The sequence below is a fragment of the Entelurus aequoreus genome, linkage group LG25, assembly GCF_033978785.1.
Source record: "Entelurus aequoreus isolate RoL-2023_Sb linkage group LG25, RoL_Eaeq_v1.1, whole genome shotgun sequence".
Lineage (NCBI taxonomy): Eukaryota > Metazoa > Chordata > Actinopteri > Syngnathiformes > Syngnathidae > Entelurus > Entelurus aequoreus.
Genome location: NC_084755.1, coordinates 4043740 through 4061237, shown reverse-complemented (window position 1 = coordinate 4061237; position 17498 = coordinate 4043740). Strand labels below are relative to the sequence as shown.

Sequence of the window (17498 nt, the reverse complement as noted above, 5' to 3'; positions counted from 1 at the left end):
ATTTTTGATCTTCTGTCTATCCATCCAGTCAGGGTTTTTTTTTAATTTAGTTTCTATCTGCATTTGAGACTGCTATGCTATCACGTTGGCTACGTAGCTAGGTTAGCTTCTATTTTTTTAGCTTCGAAAAGCTGAATATTATTAATCGTGTATTTACATGTTCATGGTTTAATAGTATTTTTGATCTTCTGTCTATCCATCCAGTCAGGGTTTTTTAAATTTAGTTTCTATCTGCATTTGAGACTGATGCTATCACGTTGGCTACGTTGCTAGGTTAGCTTCTATTTTTTTAGCTTCGCAAAGCTGAATATTATTAATCGTTTCAGTAGGCCTTTAATGCGCCTTATAATCCGGTGCGCCTTTTGTATGAAAATAGACCTAAATACACCCGCTCATCGGCAGTGCGCCGTATAATCCGGTGCGCCATATGGTCCGGAAAATACGGTATATCATGATTTACCTGCAGTGGCGTGCTGTGAGCTGTCGTGGTAGAAACCAGGGGAGCAGGGGAGGCCATGGTAGTGACGATGCAGGGGTCATGCTTCAGCGTTGTAAACACCAGAGATTCAGCTTTGATAAACTGGGGTTGCAGTATCACCTGAGAAAGGTTCAAATGTCTTGTGTTATTCTTCAAGTTCATAATCATATCTATCCAAGCGCACTGCATTCACCCTCTTGTGCACTTACAGGTACTTGCTGCATATGAGGCGTGAGGGTCTGAGTCGGTGGGCTTCCCGACGTGGTCAACAAGGTAGAGGTGGTGGGCAACCCTTGCAGCGGAGTCTGGATGGTCACCGGCGGAACGTGAGGAGGCGAGGGGGGCAAGGCGGCAAGGGGCTGGCTCACTTTGCCTGGGTTGGAGGCTGGAGGTGAGGAAAGTAGAAGACAGCGGAAAGTTCTGGTTAAAGATTTGTAGACCACTCGGTGAACCTCTATCTGTGACAAGGAAGCAATAACAGGATTCAATGGGTCACCTGAATTGTCTTATCTGTGGCAAGGAAATAGTAGGTCAGGGCGATAGAATATACTTTTTATTTTAAATTGAGCCAATCCTGGAGAAGATTTAGGACAAGAATATGCTAAACAATGATATAAATTTTTTTTGTATTATTATTAACGTGCAAATGAGGATTACAGCCACACTGAAAGGAAAAAAACCTACAATTTTTATGACAAAAAAACATTCTTGTTTTTTACGAACAGGGCCTAAATATTTTAAAACGTATTATAAATCAAACATAGAACATCCAACAATGTTGAGTGGTATAAGTGTAACTCGATTCTTGAAAAATAAATACAAAAAAATAAAGAAAAACGTTCTGCTTATTTTTACAAAAATATGTATATTATTTTATATATTATGTATATATATTTTTTTAATACAACTGTAATACCTATGACAGAATGTACACTTATTAGTATAGATTCATAAAGCTTTTTTACGAACAGGGCCTAAATATTTTAAAACGTATTATAAATCAAACATAGAACATCCAACAATGTTGAGTGGTATAAGTGCAACTCGATTCTTGAAAAATAAATACAAAAAAATAAAGAAAAACGTTCTGCTTATTTTTACAAAAATATATATATTATTTTATATATTACGTATACCGGTATTTTTTTTTTTTAATACAACCGTAATACCTATGACAGAATGTACACTTATTAGTATAGATTCATAAAGCTTTTTACGAACAGGGCCTAAATATTTTAAACGGATTATAAATCAAACATAGAACATCCAACAATGTTGAGTGGTATAAGTGCAACTTTATTCTTGTAAAATAAATACAAAATAAAGAAAAACGTTCTGCTTATTTTTTTTTAAATATATATATTATTTTATATATTATGTATATATTTTTTTTTAATACAACTGTAATACCTATGACAGAATGTACACTTATTAGTATAGATTCATAAAGCTTTTTTACGAACAGGGCCTAAATATTTTAAAACGTACTATAAATCAAACATAGAACATCCAACAATGTTGAGTGGTATAAGTGCAACTTTATTCTTGTAAAATAAATACAAAATAAAGAAAAACGTTCTGCTTATTTTTACAAAAATATATATATATTATTTTATATATATTTTTTAATACAACTGTAATACCTATGACAGAATGTACACTTATTAGTTTGGATTCATAAAGCTTTTTACGAACAGGGCCTAAATATTTTAAACGTATTATAAATCAAACATAGAACATCCAACAATGTTGAGTGGTATAAGTGCAACTTGATTCTTGAAAAATAAATACAAAAAAATAAAGAAAAACGTTCTGCTTATTTTTACAAAAATATATATATTATTTTATATATTATGTATATATATTTTTTTTTAATACAACTGTAATACCTATGACAGAATGTACACTTATTATTATAGATTCATAAAGCTTTTTACGAACAGGGCCTAAATATTTTAAACGTATTATAAATCAAACATAGAACATCCAACAATGTTGAGTGGTAAAAGTGCAAGTCCATTCTTGTAAAATAAATACAAAATAAAGAAAAACATTCTGCTTATTTTTACAAAAATATATATATTATTTTATATATTATGTATATATATATATATATATATATTTTTTTTTAATACAACTGTAATACCTATGACAGAATGTACACTTATTAGTATGGATTCATAAAGCTTTTTACGAACAGGGCCTAAATATTTTAAACGTATTATAAATCAAACATAGAACATCCAACAATGTTGAGTGGTATAAGTGCAACTCTATTCTTGTAAAATAAATACAAAATAAAGAAAAACGTTCTGCTTATTTTTACAAAAATATATATATTATTTTATTTATTATGAATTTTAATTTTTTTAATACAACTGTAATACCTATGACAGAATGTACACTTATTAGTATAGATTCATAAAGCTTTTTACGAACAGGGCCTAAATATTTTAAAACGTATTATAAATCAAACATAGAACATCCAACAATGTTGAGTGGTATAAGTGCAACTCGATTCTTGAAAAATAAATACAAAATAAAGAAAAACGTCCTGCTTATTTTTACAAAAAAATATATATATCATTTTATATATTATGTATATATATTTTTTTAATACAACTGTAATACCTATGACAGAATGTACACTTATTAGTAGGGATGTCCAATAATGGCTTTTTGCAGATATCCGATATTCCGATATTGTCCAACTCTTTAATTACCGATACCGATATCAACCGATACCGATATCAACCGATATATACAGTCGTGGAATTAACACATTATTATGCCTAATTTGGACAACCAGGTATGGTGAAGATAAGGTACTTTAAAAAAAATAAAAAATAAAATAAAATAAGATAAATAAATTAAAAACATTTTCTTGAATAAAAAAGAAAGTAAAACAATATAAAAACAGTTACATAGAAACTAGTAATTAATGAAAATGAGTCAAATTAAGTGTTAAAGGTTAGTACTATTAGTGGACCAGCAGCACGCACAATCATGTGTGCTTACGGACTGTATCCCTTGCAGACTGTATTGATATATATTGATATATAATGTAGGAACCAGAATATTAATAACAGAAAGAAACAACCCTTTTGTGTGAATGAGTGTGAATGAGTGTAAAAAAAACCAAACAAAAAAAAAAACCGATACCGGTAATAAAAAAAAACGATACCGATAATTTCCGATATTACATTTTAACGCATTTATCGGCCGATAATATCGGCAGGCCGATATTATCGGACATCTCTACTTATTAGTATAGATTCATAAAGCTTTTATTTGTTTAACATCTTGACTTTGTGACAATTTTAACATAATGTTGTATTATTTGACTATATCCTCGTAGTATAATTATTTTATATATTAAAAAGTAAATGTTTGTCAACTTACCGGGTGTGTATTTTATTAAAGTATGATCAAATAGGCTAAAATGATCTGATTGCATGGTTATTGGATTAAAAAAACAATACACTGTACATGAAGACAAACCATCACAGTACATACCAATGTAGTTGTTCTGGACTTTGTTCAGAGTCTGGGTCTGAAGTAGTGTCTGTGGCAGGTTTGGAGGCTGAGGCTGGAGTACCGGGGTAGCAAAAAGTTGGACGCTTGTGGCGCTTAACGCAGGGTTTTTTGGCGGTGATCCATGAGGTGACGCTGCCTGGAGAGGAGAAGAATGACCCGGAATGGGTTGGGACGGTTCCACCTTAGGCTGTCTGAGACTCTGAGCTTGCGGCGGGGAGGCCTGCTGCTGCTGCCGTGGTATGGAGCTTGACACCGGAGACAGGGGGGACTGCCGAAAGGTAACGGGCTGGAAGGTTTTGTCCGGGGTAGATGAGCTGCGGGTGATGGGAGGGCCCAGGAGCGCATCCAAATGGGGGTTGCTGCTTAAAATGGAGGAGGATGAAGAGGATAAAGGTGCTGTCGTAGTGGTGGGAAGGGGGCTGGACGACGAGACGGACTGAGGGAGGCAGGAAAGGTTTAGATTGGTGGTCGGTCCGGCGTATGGAGGGTTGTCAAAGAGTCCAAATTCCCCTTCTTGGTTGTGAAGGAGCTGAAGCATGTCTGGCAACAAACAATAACAAAACAGAACAGAAAACCATTGAGAGGAAGACATGCACATTTGGTGTGATGTTTTGATATTGACATTACATCATGCACAATGTTAATTAATAATTATCCCTGGTAGGCAATGTAGTCAATATTAAAGCAAACAGGAAGACATTACTGCATTACCAAATAGAAGCAATTACAGAAACACATTTAAAAATAGTCCCAATTACAGATAATAAGATACAACTAGAAGAGGCAATCCTTGAAGTAATTGCGTGTGAATGCTCCAATGCTGAAGTTGAACTGAAATGCTGACAGAATATAGCATGAATGTCAGAATAGTTTGAATGCTGGAATGGTTTAAATGTTGAAGAGTTTCAATTTCCAGGAAAAACCGGAATTTGGTTTGATACTTGGGAAAGTGCTAGTTTGAATGTCCAGGATGAGTGGAATGTGTTGATGTTGGAATGGTTTGAAAAATGTGGGAATTATGCAACTTGGAAAAATGTCCCATTCATTTCAATGGGAACTTCCAGGAAATTTGAAAATTTGGGGAAAAGCAGGATTTAAAAAAAAACCGATTAGGAACATGATTGTCCTGATGAGCTGAATTGGTTGGTGTTGGAATTGTTTAAATCGGTCAAGAAATGTTGAAGTAGTAACATGTTGAATTGAGAAATGGTATTACGGAATTCCTGGAATTTTGGGAAAACCGGGAATTTTTACATTTAAAAAAAAATAAACTTTGTTTTTTGTCCTAATTAAGAGTTATGTTTTGACGGTGGAACGGTTGAAATGTGTTGAAAAATGTGGGAGGAGTAGTCGCCAGAAAAAAGGGTGGAAATAGGGCTTTGGAAAACCAGGAATTCTGGAAAAATCCTGGAATTTTTTTGGAACTTGGAAAAAAAAAAACTTTGATTTTCCAGGATGGTGGAATGTGTTGAAGTTATTCACGGTACGTGAATTTGTATAGAACCGTTTCAGTACGGGGGTTCCGGTTCGGTTCGGAGGTGTGCCGAACGAGTTTCCACACGGACATATTAGGTAGCGTAACGCACGTTGTGTAAACAATGCACACCGAGGCACAACACACGGCATGCTAGCAGCTAACGGGCTAGGATAGACTGACCATACGTCCTCTTTTCACCGGACATGTCCTCTTTTGCGGAGCTGTCAGGGCGGAGTTTCTTAAATGCTTCAAATGTCCGGCGTTTTGAGTTAGGGTTGCGTGTATTTTCAATGTACGTTCAGGGTTAAGAAGGGGTTAAAAACAAAACAAATTGTGCGATAAGCAGCATTGGTGAGGGAGGGGCAGAGACAGAGAGAGAGAGAGAGTTATGATAAACGCGCATGCTTCGCCAGGCTCTGCTTTTTATCCATAGATTTATCACATTTAATTTTTTATTATCTATAGCAGGGGTGTCAAAAGTGTGCCCCGGAGGCCATTTGCGGCCCACAGCTAATGTTTTAAAGGCCCACGGCACATTCTAAAAATACTATTCAAATAAACAAAAACATAACAAAAGTGAAATAAAAAAGCTTAAATGTGAAATGTAATTTAGAAAAAGTTGCAATGTTGACTAATAAAACAAAGCTGTTTTTTTTTCTTTCAAACTGTCATTGCTCAAAACATAATATTGAATCAAAATCAATGTTATTATGAATTATTGACCTATCCAAGGTTCCCATTACTTCACATCAAATATAACACTAAGAAAAATATTTTTGGTGGAAGATTTAGCAAATTTGGTAAATAAATAACCCAAAAATTTATATTTTGTTGTTTTCTTACTGTACCGAAAATCCAATCCAATCCATTTTATTTATATAGCACATTTAAACAACAAGAATGTTTCCAAAGTGCTGCACAGCCATGTTAAAAACAATATTAAAAACAATATTATGCTCCACCAATGACTGAATAAAAACAAAAAATAAATAAGTATAAAACCAATATAAAACCAATATAAAAATAAACATGATTAAAAACGATTTTAAAGGGTAAAACCAATTAAAACAGTAAATAGAAATCAAAATGTATTTAAAATAAATAAATAAATAAAAAACACAGAGGACAACAGAGGACAGAGGAACACACAACTCACGTAGTGTTAAAAGCCAAAGAATAAAAGTGGGTCTTAAGACGAGACTTAAAACAGTCCACTGTGGAAACAGTTTGAACATGGAGGGGCAGAGTGTTCCAGAGCTTAGGGCCAACCCCTGATTGTAAATAATGTAAATAATTAAATGTGATTATCTTGTGTGATGACTGTATTATGATGATAGTATATATCTGTATCATGAATCAATTTAAGTGGACCCCGACTTAAGCAAGTTGAAAAACTTATTCGGGTGTTACCATTTAGTGGTCAATTGTACGGAATATGTACTTCACTGTGCAACCTACTAATAAAAGTCTCAATCAATCAAAAACCACAGAGAAGGCCCTGTCTCCCCTGGTTTTAAGTCTGGTCTTGGGTCCCCCCGAGCTGGAGCTGGCTCTCGGACCTCAGAGCGCGCGCAGGAGTGTAAATTTGGATGAGGTCCGAGATATACTGAGGTGCCAGTCCATGTAAAGCTTTAAAAACAAACAGCAAGGTTTTAAAATCAATTCTAAGATGAACAGGGAGCCAGTGCCAACTCTCAAGAATTGGGGTTATATGCTGGCGTTTCCTGGCCCCTGTTAAAAGTCCTGCTGCTGAAAATGAACCGAACCGTGATCTCTAAACCGAGGTACGTACCGAACCGAAATTTTTGTGTACCCTTACACCCCTAGTTGAAGGTGGAATGGTTTGAATAGGTTGAAAAATGTGGAAATGGTGGAAGTTTGAAAAAATGGCCAATTCATTCTGAATGGGGAAAAAATGTGCCCGGAAATCCTAGAATTCGGGGGAAATCTGGGAATTTTTTTGGAATTTGTCAAGGGAAAGTCTGCGATTCCCGAATAGGCTGAACAGTAGTGATGGGTCCGGCAACACCAATGTATCGGCGCATGCGTCGAGCTCATAGAGCAACACCCTGTGTCGGTGCGCGTACCGCTTTTAGAAAGTCACGTGACCGATAATGAGCTGTTTCGGTCACGTCACCAATACGCGAACTGTGTCGCACTGACGCCTCCTCTGTGCCCTGTGAGCGGGTCTTTTTTACAGCCGGAGAAATATTAACTAAGAAGAGAAATTGTCTAAAATTTAATACGTTGGAAAAACTGTTTTTTTTTAATAAAAATGTGTAAAAAAATAAATAAAAATCCCAGTCCACAAGCATCCTCATTCACAACACGTTCTCTTAGATTTCCATGTTATGATACATGTTCACATTATTTATTGACTGTATCTAAAAAAGATAAAAAAGATATTTTTATTTAAATGAAGATATGAAATAATCCTAAATGAAAAAATACAATGACTTGGTTTATATTATTGTGTGGGGACGGCGTGGCGAAGTTGGTAGAGTGGCTGTGCCAGCAATCGGAGGGTTGCTGGTTACTGGGGTTCAATCTCCACCTTCTACCATCCGAGTCACGTCCGTTGTGTCCTTGGGCAAGACACTTCACCCTTGCTCCTGATGGGTGCTGGTAGCGCCTTGCATGGCAGCTCCCTCCATCAGTGTGTGAATGTGGAAATAGTGTCAAAGCGCTTTGAGTACCTTGAAGGTAGAAAAGCGCTATACAAGTATAACCCATTTATCATTTATACTAGGTCATAAAATCAGTGTCAGTTGAGTCGGTCCATAGGTTGCCTGTAGGGATTTTTAATGTCCAGCAGATGTCAGTATTTAGTGACGCAGTATCAATACAGTTTTGCAATGTGTCGAAACGCTTCATGACGCCTCATCAACCCATCACTACTGAACAGTTTGAAGTTGGAACGGTTTGAATCGGGTGAAAAATGTGGAAGGTAAAATCTGGAGAAGACCACGAAATAGAGGAATAATAATAAATACCGTAATTTCCGGACTATAAGCCGCTACTTTTCCCCCTCGTTCTGGTCCCTGCGGCTTATACAAGGGTGCGGCTTATTTACGGCCTGTTCTTCTCCGACACCGACAAAGAGGATTTCGGTGGTTTTAGTACGCAGGAGGAAGACGATGACACAATGATTAAAGAGTAACTTTTCATATACCGGTAGGCTGGTTATTTTGATAACGTACAGGCGAGCACTTTGTATTACTTTGCACCGTTGTATTATTTGTACTCTGCACGAATGCTGTTCGCCGTGTCAAAGATGTGAAAGTTTGATTGAATGATTGAAAGATTTATAGTTAATAAATGGGACGCTTTGCGTTCCCAAACAGTCATCTCTGTCCCGACAATCCCCTCCGTGGTAGCAGGAACCCCTATATACTACGGTAATTACACATCAAAACCCTGCGGCTTATAGTCGGGTGCGGCTTATATATGGAGCAATCTGTATTTTCCCCTAAATTTAGCTGGTGCGGCTTATAGTCAGGTGCGGCTTATAGTCCGGAAATTACGGTAGATGAATTTTGGTGTAGAAAACGAAAAACTTTTAATTGTGTGATGCTTCGGAGCGTTCACACAATTAAAAGTTATTTCGTGTGACTTATTGTGCAGCATCGTGGTTAAGATGACATCTGCCTATTACCTGACACTAGGGATGGGCGATACCACACTTTTAGGATTCGATACGATACCGATACTTTTTCTTGCATTTTCATCGATACCGATACCGATACCAATAATTTCTTATTGCCAATTTTTTGTCAGTCAAAAATATTATTACTATTGTTATTTAAGACAAATCACAAGACAAATACAGACCATTTATACCACATTTACTATGGTCAATATATAATAAAAGTAAAATTAAAATAAATAACATAAATATGAAAAATAAATTAAATATTATATATAATAATAACTATATATTATATATAATAATAATTAAATATTAGGGCTTTCCAATTAACTGTCAAATCCAAATTGCAAGAAGCTGCAGTTATTTTTTAAAGTTTGTGATATAATTAGCAATTAATGAAATATGAAATAGGCTAATGTTTTCGAAATGTAAGAAATCATGTAACAGATTGAAACCAAAATCACATTCAATCATATATTCAAGATTTTCTTGGAAAAAAATAAAACTTTAATGCAAAGATGAAGAATCTCCAAATTGTATCTCTTTCTTATCTTGTTTTAAATACTCAAGCAATTTTCAACTAACAGTAAATTCCCCTATGTGGAAATTATTAGAATTTAGGATAATCATTTAAACAAAAATATTCAGTAAACATTACTAAAAAAAAAAAAAAACAATGCCTGTTTTAAGTCAACAATTGGACAACACTGGATATGCCTGGCTGGCTGTGTGTGTGTTGCACGTTGACGACGCTCATTCGCTGTCTCCTGTCACGTGACTGGGCCAGCTCTATACTCTGCCAGGTACAGGGGTGTCCCAGCACATAGGAAGTTAAGTAAGTAATCAAAAACATCTGAAAGTGATGCTTGCACCCCCACACGCCGTTTTTTGGTTTATATCGATACTTTTTTCAGAAAAGTGATGCCAAATGAGTAGCATGTGAGTATCGATATATCGATACCACAGGATCGATACGCACATCCCTACCTGACACCTGACATGTTAGCTACTTCTCTTTGTTTATAATGTCTATTTTCTATTTCCTGCTGGACCTACTCTCCATTTTTTGCTGCTGCTGTCATATAGACTGTATATACTGTAATATTGTACATGGTCATTGGTTTATATTGTATATATGTTATAGACATAATATAATATATCTGTATATAAATTACTATGTACACATATTATGTATATATTTGTATATATGTTAGATTTTTTTTTATAGCTATATTAGTCTATTTATACCTGCATTGTCCTTTCCATCATTGTAACTGAGCTACTGTGTTGAACAATTTCCCTTGTGGATCATTAAAGTTTTTCTAAGTCTAAGTCTAATGTTTTGGATGAGGTGATCGCTTCCGACCAATCAGAGTCCGTCTGGGAGAAAACAGGAAAGGGAGGGCTACGTCACTTGGAAGGGGTTACTGTCGGTCAAGCGTGTGAAGCGCCAAAACACCAATGTCACGTCCAGTGTGCAACTTATGTTATTGTTATTTTAAAACTTTTTACACCACCATAACATGAGACATACAGCAACAAAAATAAAGAGTTAACAATTCCTCAAAACAATAGGTTTAGTATAACGGCGCATGCGCATCGACGCAGTTAGCAAACGTGACAAATGGAGTAGCTTTTGCGGACGTATTTTGAAAGTTGATGTTTAAGGCCCGAATGTTGCTGAGATAGGCTCCCGCGACCCCGAAAGGGACAAGCGGTAGGAAATGGATGGATGTTTAAGGTTAAATGAGGGGACGAGGAATGAACGCCAGTAACCTCCGTCTGGCAGTGGGCGGGTCGATCACGTGGTTAGCATCGCCTGTTAAACACTATTACTTTATCCCTTTTTTTTTTTTTACTACCCTGGTTGTTTGTTTTGTATAATTTAAGACAAAGTAAACACCGCACGCTGCAAATTAAAAAAAATAAAATATTCACAGTAGTAACAATCGCCAGTTTGATATTAGCCGCAATGCTAACTAAGCACGCTAGCTGGTTAAATATATCCTTACCATCGATGTCGTTTAGGAGGGCCGTGTCGAGGTCACTGGGGTCGTGAAGCGCCAGTGTTGGATGCAGATTATCCAACGAAGAATCGTCAAACGACAAGGTGTTCATCTTTTAAAAAAAAAATTTGGTTTCCAGTGTAAAACCCCCTCAAAGCAATATTCCAGTCTCTGGATTCTCAGGTGACTACATTTGACAGAGTATTCTCAAAGATGACCATTAATAGTGTTTTTGTGTCATCTGTGCTGCTCCCATGACGGTTGAGGGGAAACTTGTCCAAACACTAAAGCCCATTCAGTACTAACATGCTTACGACGCTTGCCAAACTCGCCATCATCGCTTGGTAATGACGGACAGGTCTCCCAGCCAATCACAGCGTCGGTAGATAAATCGCTTCCGTGTTTACCCACTCTGGATCTCTTTGATAATGACGGACGGGTTTGCCAGCCAATCACAACGTCGGCAGAGAAATCGCTTCCGTGTTTACCCACTCCGGACTCGTCGTGACTGTCTCCTGACAGAATGTGATCTCTAATGCGAAACAGGGACGTTATATGGTGCCAGAACTACCTTATTACCGCACTACTATTCATAAATATGTGTCAGCTCATCAAACTCCAGTCGAATTTCGGTAAGTTTACCGGGAGGCGCGCGGCTAGGGTTTGTCCGTCAAGAGCCAATGGGAAGCGAGCGTGGAAATAAAAATATATGTCAAGCTTGTTCGACCCGCAGCGGCAACGCCTCCTGTACAACCAGAAAAAGTGACCAATTGAAAACGAGATAGCGGAGTGGGGTGATATGACGTCACAACTGTGAGTCTGGGATTACATCATGCGCGTCTATGCAAGGACAAGGAAATACCCCAAATTTTCATAGGTTGCCGAAATAGTCAATAACATCTTGGAGAATGATTAAGAGTACAAAAGCCCATATATTGGTATCTTGGTTAAAAAACTTTCAAAGTGATTTAGGTAGCCTTTTTTTTAATTATATTTTTTATTATTATTTATTAATATTTATTACTCTCTGTATTTTCTTTTGTTTTCTTCCCTTGTTGTTGAAAGTGCCTTGACTGTTGAGTGAATTATAAATGTATGTTTGTTGTTCAATTAAAAAAAATATATATATATATATTTATTTATTTTTAATTTTATTTTATTAATTTTTTTATTGAATAACAAACATACATTTATAAATATATATATATATATATATTTTTTGTATTTATTTTTTTATTGAACAACAAACTTACATTTATAATTCACTCAACAGTCGAGGCACTTTCAACAACAAGGGAAGAAAATAAAAAATAAAATGCAGATGGAGTAATAAATAATAATAAAAAATATATATAGGTTGTCGAAATAGAATTACTCTAAACTGAGTTTAATCATTTTACTTACACTTAAATATTTTCTCCCGCAAAAAATGTGCACCATTAAGCATATGATGCCAGAACTAGTTTCTTTCCAGACATATCACATTGTCTGGAATGTAAACAACATTAGGCAACACCTTTGAGTAAATAAACCTTACCTAAAACCGATAGTGTGGCGCATGGGAACTCTCCTGAAGGAATCAATAAAGTACTATCTATCTATCTATCATGTACACAAATGCACAGGTCTACTGAGGATATAGGTCACTGGCCTAGTATCTATCTATCTATCTATCTATCATGTACACAAAGGCACAGGTCTACTGAGGATATAGGTCACTGGCCTAGAGTAATATACACTATATTGCCAAAAGTATTTGGCTACCTGCTTTGACTCACATATGAACTTGAAGTGCCGTCCCATTCCTAACCCATAGGGTTCAATATGATGTCGGTCCACCTTTTGCAGCTATTACAGCTTCAACTCTTCTGGGAAGGCTGTCCACAAGGTTGCGGAGTGTGTTTATAGGAATTTTTGACCATTCTTCCAAAAGCGCATTGGTGAGGTCTCACACTGATGTTGGTGGAGAAGGCCTGTATCTCAGTCTCCGTTCTAATTCATCCCAAAGGTGTTCTATCAGGTTCACGTCAGGACTCTGTGCAGGCCAGTCAAGTTCATCCACACCAGACCCTGTCATCCATATCTTTATGGACCTTGCTTTGTTCATTGGTGCAAGGTCATGTTGGAAGATGAAGGGGCCCGCTCCAAGCTGTTCCCACAATAAAGCCAACTTTGGAATATTTAGGAGCGAGGAAATTTCACAACTGGATTTGTTGCACAGGTGGCATCCTATGACAGTTCCACGCTGGAAATCACTGAGAGCGGCCCATTCTTTCACAAATGTTTGTAGAAACAGTCTCCATGCCTATAAGTGCTTGATTTTATACACCAAGTGATTAGGACACCTGATTCTGATCATTTGGATGGGTGGCCATATACTGGTAGTGTAGAACAAGTGTTTTCAAAGCCCTGTAGTAAATCTTATACTTGTCAAATATGGAAGGTCGCAGCCTGCTGCGGGGTTGTTCTTCCAACGCAAAAACGGCTCCGAACGACAGCGTGAAGGTAGGCTTGGATTTATTTAACATAAATAACTCTCTACCATAACCCCAAAAATACAACAAAAAAGGCAAGCGTGCCTAAAACACAAATGAAGCTGCTAGTTAGCAGAAACTATGACATGGACTATGAAAACTTACTTGGTCAGAATGATACATGAACCGGTGTGACATAAAGACAATGCAGGCAGGACGAGAGAACAGAAAGCAAGACTTAAAGGCCTACTGAAATGATTTTTTAAAAATTTAAACGGGAATAGCAGATCCATTCTATGTGTCATACTTGATCATTTCGCGATATTGCCATATTTTTGCTGAAAGGATTTAGTAGAGAAAATCGACGATAAAGTTCGCAACTTTTGCTCGCTGATAAAAAAAAGCCTTGCCTGTACCGGAAGTAGCGTGACGTCACAGGAGCTAGTATTCCTCACAATTCCCCGTTGTTTACAATGGAGCGAGAGAGATTCGGACCGAGAAAGTGATGATTACCCCATTAATTTGAGCGAGGATGAAAGATTCGTAGGTGAGGAACGTTACAGTGAAGGACTTGAGAGGCAGTGATGGACGTATCTTTTTTCGCTCTGACCGTAACTTAGGTACAAGCTGGCTCATTGGATTCCACACTCTCCTTTTTCTATTGTAGATCACAGATTTGTATTTTAAACCACCTGGGATACTATATCCTCTTGAAAATGAGAGTCGAGAACGCGAAATGGACATTCAGTGCCTTTTATCTCCACGACAATACATCGGCGAAATGCTTTAGCTACGAGCTAACGTGATAGCATCTTGCTTTAACTGCATATACAAACAAAAGAAATAAACCCCTGACTGGAAGGATAGATAGAAAATCAACAATACTATTAAACCGTGGACATGTAAATACACGGTTAATGCTTTCCAGGCTGGCGAAGGTTAACAATGCTGTGCTAACGACGCCATTGAAGCTAACTTAGCAAACGGACTGCACAGAGCTATGCTAAAAACATTAGCTCTCCACCTACGCCAGCCAGCCCTCATTTGCTCATCAACACCCGTGCTCACCTGCGTTCCAGCGATCGGCAGAAGGACGAAGGACTTCACCCGATGCGTTTGGCGGCCCGGAGACGTAGGAAGTCAAGGTGAAGTCGCCGGCTAGCGCGGCTAGCGCTCCAACAAAGTCCTCCTGGTTGTGTTGCTGTAGTCCGCTGCTAATACACTGATCCCACCTACAACTGTCTTCTTTGCAGCCTTCATTGTTCATTAAAAAAATTGCAAAAGATGTCCAGAATACTGTGGAATTATGAAATGAAAACAGAGCTTTTTGTATAGGATTCTACGGGGTACCATAACTTCCGTTACTCGGACTTCGTCACGCGCATACGTCATCATACCGCGATGTTTCAGCCGGATATTTCCCGGGAATTTTAAAATGTCACTTTATAAGTTAACCCGGCCGTATTGGCATGTGTTGCAATTTTAAGATTTCATCATTGATATATAAACTATCAGACTGCGTGGTCGCTAGTAGTGGCTTTCAGTAGGCCTTTAAATAACACAGACATGATTAACAGGTGCGTGACTCAAAACGTGAAACAGGTGCGTGACATGACAGGTGAAAACTAATGGGTGACCGTGGAAACCAAACAAAACAAGGAAGTGAAACCAGGAACTAAAAAAAAAAAAGAGTCCAAAAAACAAACAGCACATGGCCAAACAAAAACATGATCAACAGACATGACAATACTGTCCTGAAGAAATATGAGTATAATTGTTTTATTGAGACTAGAGATGCCGATATATGCGTTAAAATGTAATATCGGAAATTATCGGTATCGTTTTTTTATTATCGGTATCGTTTTTGTTTTTTGTTTTGTTTTTTTTAATTAAATCAACATAAAAAACACAAGATACACTTACAATTAGTGCACCAACCCAAAAAACCTTCCTCCCCCATTTACACTCATTCACACAAAAGGGTTGTTTCTTTCTGTTATTAATATTCTGGTTCCTACATTATATATCAATATATATCAATACAGTCTGCAAGGGATACAGTCCGTAAGCACACATGATTGTGCGTGCTGCTGGTCCACTAATAGTACTAACTTTTAACAGTTAATTTTACAAATTTTCATTCATTACTAGTTTCTATGTAACTGTTTTTATATTGTTGTACTTTCTTTTTTATTCAAGAAAATGTTTTTAATTTATTTATCTTATTTTACAATTTAAAAAAAAAAGTACCTTATCTTCACCATACCTGGTTGTCCACATTAGGCATAATAATGTGTTAATTCCACGACTGCATATATCGGTTGTTATCGGTATCGGTTGATATCGGTATCGGTAATTAAAGAGTTGGACAATATCGGAATATCGGATATTGGCAAAAAGCCATTATCGGACATCCCTAATTGAGACTATGCCAGCAAAGACCAAAACAATCCAATGTGCATGCTGTTGCAGAATAGGAAGATTCAGAGAATAAACACAAAAAAGTTTTGAGGTAGAGGTCTCACATTGCTAGTGTTTTAATTGGGCAGTTATACATACTGTAGGTGCATAAAGTCACAAAGACCTGACAATCAGCAATGGCAGCAAACAGAAACGGGACGTCCACAAACATGAACAGTTTGTAATGTTCTGCTTTGTCTGTTTTTTCAAGCATATTTACTGACGGAACTCCATGCTGCGATCAACACATGCCTGTTACTATACGGTCCAGAAATGTCGTACATTAAGACAAAAGAAGTTGTCGTTTAGTTATTCTTTAGCCTGTATAGTAACATGTTAATATTATAAGTTGCTCTCAAGTTAAAGCTCAATGAAAATTCATTAGTTAAATACATCTACTGATACTTATTACTGTAGGTAGGCAAATTAGTGTTTTTACACGTTTTGGTCTCAAGCTGCAAAAATCATGAACATATATTCCAGATGAAAAGCAAAATCAGAACAAACCAGAGAGGGTCGAAAGGGCTGGACTTCAAACGGGATTGAATTTTTGGGTCTGAGGAATATCCAAGACATTCTTTTCAGTCGGATCTGCTCTGTTTGAAATCAGTCATCATAACATTAAATAATGGCATGTACACATTGTTAGAATAATTGTTTGTAAGTTATCACAAAATACTTTGTGTTGAAATGAGTTCCAAGCAAGAAGACCAAAAGCTGTCTTTGAAACCTACCAAGAAGAAGGCTTGTAAAACTCCACTGTGTAAAGGGGGAAAGCCACATGAAGGGTTTTCTGTTTTCTTTCATGTATGGTAATCAACAGAAAGATATTGTTCTAAACCAGGGGTCACCAACGTGGTGCCCGCGGGCACCAGGTAGCCCGTAAGGACCAGATGAGTAGCCTGCTGGCCTGTTCTAAAAATAGCTCAAATAGCAGCACTTACCAATGAGCTGCCTCTATTTTTTAAATTTTATTTATTTACTAGCAAGCTGGTCTCACTTTGCTCGACATTTTTAATTCTAAGAGAGACAAAACTCAAATAGAATTTGAAAATCCAAGAAAATATTTTAAAGACTTGGTCTTCACTTGTTTAAATAAATTCATAAATTTTTTTACTTTGCTTCTTATAACTTTCAGAAAGACAATTTCAGAGAAAAAATACAACCTTAAAAATGATTTTAGGATTTTTAAACACATATACCTTTTTACCTTTTAAATTCCTTCCTCTTCTTTCCTGACAATTTAAATCAATGTTCAAGTATTTTTTTTTATTGTAAAGAATAATAAATACATTTTAATTTAATTCTTCATTTTAGCTTCTGTTTTTTCGACGAAGAATATTTGTGAAATATTTCTTCAAACTTATTATGATTAAAATTCAAAAAAATTATTCTGGCAAATCTAGAAAATCTGTAG

The 17498-nt window shown here is 36.6% G+C and overlaps 1 protein-coding gene across 1 annotated transcript in view; it reads right to left on the bottom strand.

Annotated features, from left to right (window-relative positions):
• The window catches only part of LOC133642750 (sterol regulatory element-binding protein 1-like), a 63788-nt gene extending 51979 nt beyond the window's left edge, over positions 1–11809 (bottom strand). The window contains exons 1-4 of the mRNA XM_062037112.1: positions 11154–11809; positions 3995–4555; positions 688–863; positions 461–598 (exon numbers count right to left, since the gene is read on the bottom strand). Of these exons, the coding sequence (XP_061893096.1) occupies positions 461–598; positions 688–863; positions 3995–4555; positions 11154–11259 (981 nt within the window). The 5' untranslated portion in view covers positions 11260–11809. The remainder of the gene's footprint in view (positions 1–460; positions 599–687; positions 864–3994; positions 4556–11153) is intronic.
• Between the last annotated feature and the right edge of the window lie 5689 nt (positions 11810–17498).